Genomic DNA, 5,588 nt, shown 5'->3' with positions numbered 1-5,588 from the left:
AGAGTTTATGATCTCAATAGAAGTAAAAGAGTGAAGAAATGAATTCAGCAGATATAATAATAATTTAAGAAAGATCATAATTTATTTTCAATAACTAATCACTGATGTATATAAGAAGAATTAATATAAGAGAAAATAATCTTGTTTCTTAGCTTAGTTATAATTTTAGTACTAACTCAGATTGAATATCATTGATGTATAAAAGTAAATAAATAATCTTGATTAATCTCTGTTATATTTCTTAAAATATATTAATATTATAAAAGAGAGTGTTACTAAATTACATTATTAGATGATATCATTAAAAATATATTAATATTATGAATATTAATGTTGAAAAAATGTTGATACTTATACATTATAGTGATTTATGAATCATGATAGTTAAATATATATATATATATATATATTGTTCCTGACTTGATTACAACTTGTACAATAATTTTTAAAAACTCAAAATTAATTTCAATTATTAATAATTATGAACTTACAACTAAACTAACTAATATAAAAAGAAAAAAACTTTTTCTACTCATCATCTTTCTTCTCTTTCTCATTCTTCTTATTATTCTTCATAATTCACTTCTTATTCTTCTTCTTCTTCTTCTTCTTCTCATCTGAGATGATAATCATCTCAAAATCTCTCTCTGCTATCTTCTTAGAGAAGGGTTTCTGCTGCTCTCTCTCAGTCAGATTAATCTGTGTCTCAAAATCCTGCATTTTCTGATCTGCTGTCTTGGATTCCATCTCAGCAGTAAGCAGATTGACATGCTCAGAGAGTAGAGCTGTCTTCTCAATGTTCTGAATCACAAAGTGCATTTGAGACCTGAACATGGCCTCAATCTCCTTCTTCTCTGTCAGCTCCTGCTAATCAATTAGAGAATAGAAGTATTATCAAAAATTATTATCTCTTAATAAATACAAAACTTATCAGTTTTAGCTTCTTTATCTTCTACTTTAACACTCTCTCAATCTTCTTCTGCTGCTGCTTATTTATAGTAACACTCTTCTTCTCTCTTTCTCTCTTCATCTTGATCTTAAATTATTCTCAGAACTTCTTCTGATCTCACTGCTACTGTATAAGACTCTTCACTATCTTCTTCTTCAATCTCTTATAAGTGATGTTATTCACATTATTTCTATACTTAGTTCAGTCTAAATCTATTAGAAGTATTACTTAAAATTGTTATCATTCTAGTCTCTTTCACAGAGCCTCTTCAAGACATTATAACATGTCTTACAATCTGTCTTCTCTTGCTTAAACATCTTCTTCTTCTCTTTCTTCAATCTGTGACAGTGCTCACGCGCCTTGATAATCTGCAGAACTGCAGAATATTTGAAGACAGATAATATAGTTGATTTCAGTGAGTATTGAAGAGAGATGAAGGCAGAAGAGATAATCAGAAATGATATAATAATGATAATAATAATGATGATAATAATAGTGATGATGATGATAGTAATAATAATGATGATAGTGATGATGATGATGATAATAATAATGATAATAATAATAATGATGATGATGATGATGAAAGAGAGAGTGTATTAAAATATATTACTGACTTATCAAATATAAAGAGACTTAAAGAAAATATTAACAGCTTTTAGCAATGTACAGAAACAGCTACAGTATTGCATAGCAATATCATCTTCATTCAATACATGCACTGTTGATATTCTTTATATACAGTTATTATATAATCTATATCAGAAATATGTGCAGAAAACAGATCTTTATTACTAGAGCAAATGATTGCAGCAATTCTCTATTTTTATATTATAAAGATAAGTTATTCTCATTTCTTTCTTCTCTCTTTTCTCTTCTTCAATCAATCACTAATTCTAAGCTGATATGAAAACTATTAAAACACTCTCAGAAACTCTCAAATTGAAGAGTATAGACTAATCAAATTTCAAATATAGAAGAAATCAAATTATCTTCTACAGATTCAATTACTTATCTCTTCTTAAATAAAACAGCAGTTACATTTCTCTTCTCTTCTCAATCAAATGAAACATGGCCTGTGAAAAGTGAGTATCATGCTAGATTATAATGATCAACACAGTCTCAGCATGCAGGGCTGTATATGCACAGTGTGTGCTGAACTGAGAGACTGTGTGAATTATAAACTGGCAGCAGCATCTCAGAGAGAGCTGTGCAGTGTGAGAAAGCTGTAACTCTCAGTCATATATGCAGAGAGTGAATCACTGCAGTAAGTGCATGTGCATTGAAGTAACACTTTTTAATAACACTCAGTCTCTGATATAATGAAAATAGAGTCTCTTCATGACATCTGTTTCTATCAGAAGTCAGAGAATCTTATATTTCTTAAGATCATCTTCACACATCTTGTCTGTGAAATTAATGAGAGAAATCATTGATTTCAGTGTTCTGCTCTTGATATCATTCAAGTGATAGCAGAGTTCACCCTGATCACACTTTTTAAGTGTATATTTTCTAATTATTCACATTTATATAGATATATACTGATTATTTATTAAATGATGTTAAGACAATGACTCATCATGACTGTGTTATTCTCACTGTGAGAAATACATAATTGATGATAAACATTACAAAGACTCTGAGAAGTAAGTATTTTAAGAGTGCTGTGACTCTGTGATCTTGATTTTTCTTTGTTTTTATTTTTTATTTTTTTCTTTTTCTTTTCTTTTTTTTTTTATTTTTCTTTCTCTTTCTGTCTTTTTCTTTCTCTTCTTTTTTTCTTTTTCTTTTTTTTTTTTTTATTGTGATTTTTTCTTGTTGTTTTATTTTTTATTTTTTTATTATTTTTTATATTTTACATTTTTTTTTAATTAAAATGATATTAATTATGATCTGTGTTCAGAAAAGTAATAATATTTAGTAATACTCTCTATTGAATTTTCAACAAATGAGCACTATGTTATGATATTATGTAAGTGAGAAATGATTTCATAGTCTCATTTAATGCCATTTTCAATAATGAGATCAGAATAAAAATGTGACTAAGAATTCAAACATATTCTTTATCTGAGACTAGATTTTTATTTGAAAAGTGAATCTGAAATCTTTAATATTTGAAATAACGGGATTTGAAATCAATGTGATGAACACAAACCATGACCAGAAGTAATACTTTTAGGCAATGTGATAACTGTAAAGTTTGATCCTGGTCTCAGACACAGTCACACAGTCAGTCTAGTTCTGCATATACTCTCACAAAGAAACTTTCACTATATTACATCACTCATTCACTAACTTTTCTCATTCTTCAATTATCATCTTCATTATCATCATCATTGAATGTTATCATCATCTCAGATTTCTACTTCTTCTTCTATTCAACTCTCTCTATTTGTTCATCTATCACATTATACATGTTTCTGGCAATGATCTCTCATTCTCATAACAAGCATCATTGTAGTGCTCATATCAGGCAGTTTATTAGCAGTAAGTATAATGCATTGTGAAATGTGATCAGAACTTGTTTATCTTCTAATAATTGCCAGAACAATGTATTATTATGAATGACATATCTTCTTCATCTTCTTATACATCTCTGACTGTTTTCTTCAATGAGTTTCTGATTGTGTTTTCTGACATGATTTTGCATGAACACAGATGCTGCTATGTTTGTTTTTATTCATATAGAATCTTCATGTGTTGACAGATCTGCATTCATCAATGATAGTGAATCTGATGTTGAATCATTGATTGAGAACTTGAAGAATGTGATAATGAAGGAATTATCTGTGTTATATATGATCAGATCTTCTGTGTCTCTCTCTGCCTCTTCTGCTGCTTCTTTCTCTGCTGCTCTTCTTCAATCTTCTACACTTATCTCTGTGTCTGATTCTCCCGCTCCTGCTACCTCTGTTCCTGCATTCTCTGATTTTATCATCTCTGCTTTCATTACCAGCTCTCCCTGTTTTAAGGAGATGTTGTGTAGACTTAATGAATCACATCTCTCAGTATATATACTCTCACTCTTCTTACTGACTCTTAGAACAATTTATTGTACAAAGACTGTATATGACATGACTATCTGAAGCTCAGTCATGAATGCTGATTATTACATTCATTTTAAATATTTGTAATGAGACAATTGTTTATTCATATCAGAGAATCACTCTCTCTCTCAATAGTATTAAGATTATAAGTCTTTTTCTTTTTCATCTTTTCTTTCTGACACTGATTTTTCTGTTCTTAGGAGAAATTATTATGAGTTTTACTGTGTATAAAGTTGTGATGTTCACAGATATTAAGAAACTTTTCATAACTATTAAATTCAATATTGTAGATACATTCACTCTGATGAATATCTTCAGTATGATCAATCTGTATCAGCCTATTCTCTGATATTTATAGTCTGACTTCATAATACAGGTGAAGAATATCCATGTTTTCAGAAATGAAAATGCAGATGTCATACTCTTTTACACTCACAGGTGTGAGGCTTGTATGTCTTATCTGAGATATTGTCATGAGAATGAGCTGTTTACACACTGTATTCTACTTTCTGCATTTCTCTGTGTCTCTCTCTCTCTTTCTGAGAAGTCTTGTGTGTGTTGTAATTATACATATAACTCTAAGATCAGTGAGTGTTTATTCAGTAACTGTTCTCATCTCTGATTTTATAATTTTCATACACTAACAATGATTCTTAGTTGCTCTGATATCAGAGGTCATTCTGATTGAAGATGATAACATTACTGAGACTACTTTCTTTCACTCTCAAGCTTCTCTCATCACTTTCTCTTTCTTCTCTGTGAGAAAGGTTGTACATACACTGAATTATAAGTGTTCAGTTCTGAGTGACTTCTGTCATTATTCATTCAGTTCTGTATCTTCTTCTTCTTCTGTTTCTTTCATCTTCATTCTCTCTGCCCTGGCTTCTGATTCTGCAGATTCCGCGCTCTTCTTCAATTTCTCTACACATATGCATGTGCATTTCTATATTGGCATTCCAGTCAATCTTGCAATAAATGACATTAATGTCATACACAGAGTGATAGAGAAATTGAAGACATGCACAGTATTGTTGTAAGAGTGACTTGTAATCCTCAAATTTCTTATGAATCTTGAGTTTTGAGATTTCCTTTGTTTTTGATGTTTTTCAGATGATGTGATGTTGAAAATAGATTAAACATGTGATGTATAAAAATGAATAAGATGTGTATAATAACATTTATCTTTTACAGCTGATTCTTACAGTTGATAATCAATTCATTATCTCTTTTCTTTTCTTACACTTTTTCTTTATCTGTTAGCTACTACTCTTATGCGACCTCTATATAATACAGTGTTCAGTGACTAGGTTTAACAGCTTTCATCTTTTGTGATTCTGTCTCATGTATTATACTGTCTCTCTTCACTCACTCAGATCACTACAGTGAATAGTTCATTAAAACTAATCTCATCTGATCTCTGAGTGTTCTTAGAAATTGAGATGACTTAGTCTTATGCATTTACAGATGTTTCAGATAGTTCATCCTCTGTGATCTCTGTGATTGAACTGGTGTAAACAGTTAAATCTAGCTCTGAATCTCTTTTTCTTCTGTGATCTGACTCACATGCAAGTCTGCTACTTTGAGATCACTCT

The 5,588-nt window shown here is 30.0% G+C and overlaps 1 protein-coding gene across 1 annotated transcript; it reads right to left on the bottom strand.

Annotated features, from left to right (window-relative positions):
- Window positions 1-579: 579 nt before the first annotated feature.
- Window positions 580-834, bottom strand: BDCG_04273 (uncharacterized protein; the record flags this gene model as incomplete). Its single annotated transcript, XM_045419932.1, has 1 exon — window positions 580-834. One exon carries the CDS (start codon window positions 832-834, stop codon window positions 580-582), a length of 255 nt encoding a protein of 84 aa, XP_045276131.1.
- Window positions 835-5,588: the final 4,754 nt, after the last annotated feature.

This window comes from Blastomyces dermatitidis (genome assembly GCF_000003525.1).
Source record: "Blastomyces dermatitidis ER-3 genomic scaffold supercont1.4, whole genome shotgun sequence".
Classification (NCBI taxonomy): Eukaryota; Fungi; Ascomycota; class Eurotiomycetes; order Onygenales; family Ajellomycetaceae; genus Blastomyces; species Blastomyces dermatitidis.
The sequence above is the reverse complement of the archived record's forward strand: the minus strand, read 5'-3'. Positions and strand labels throughout refer to the sequence as shown.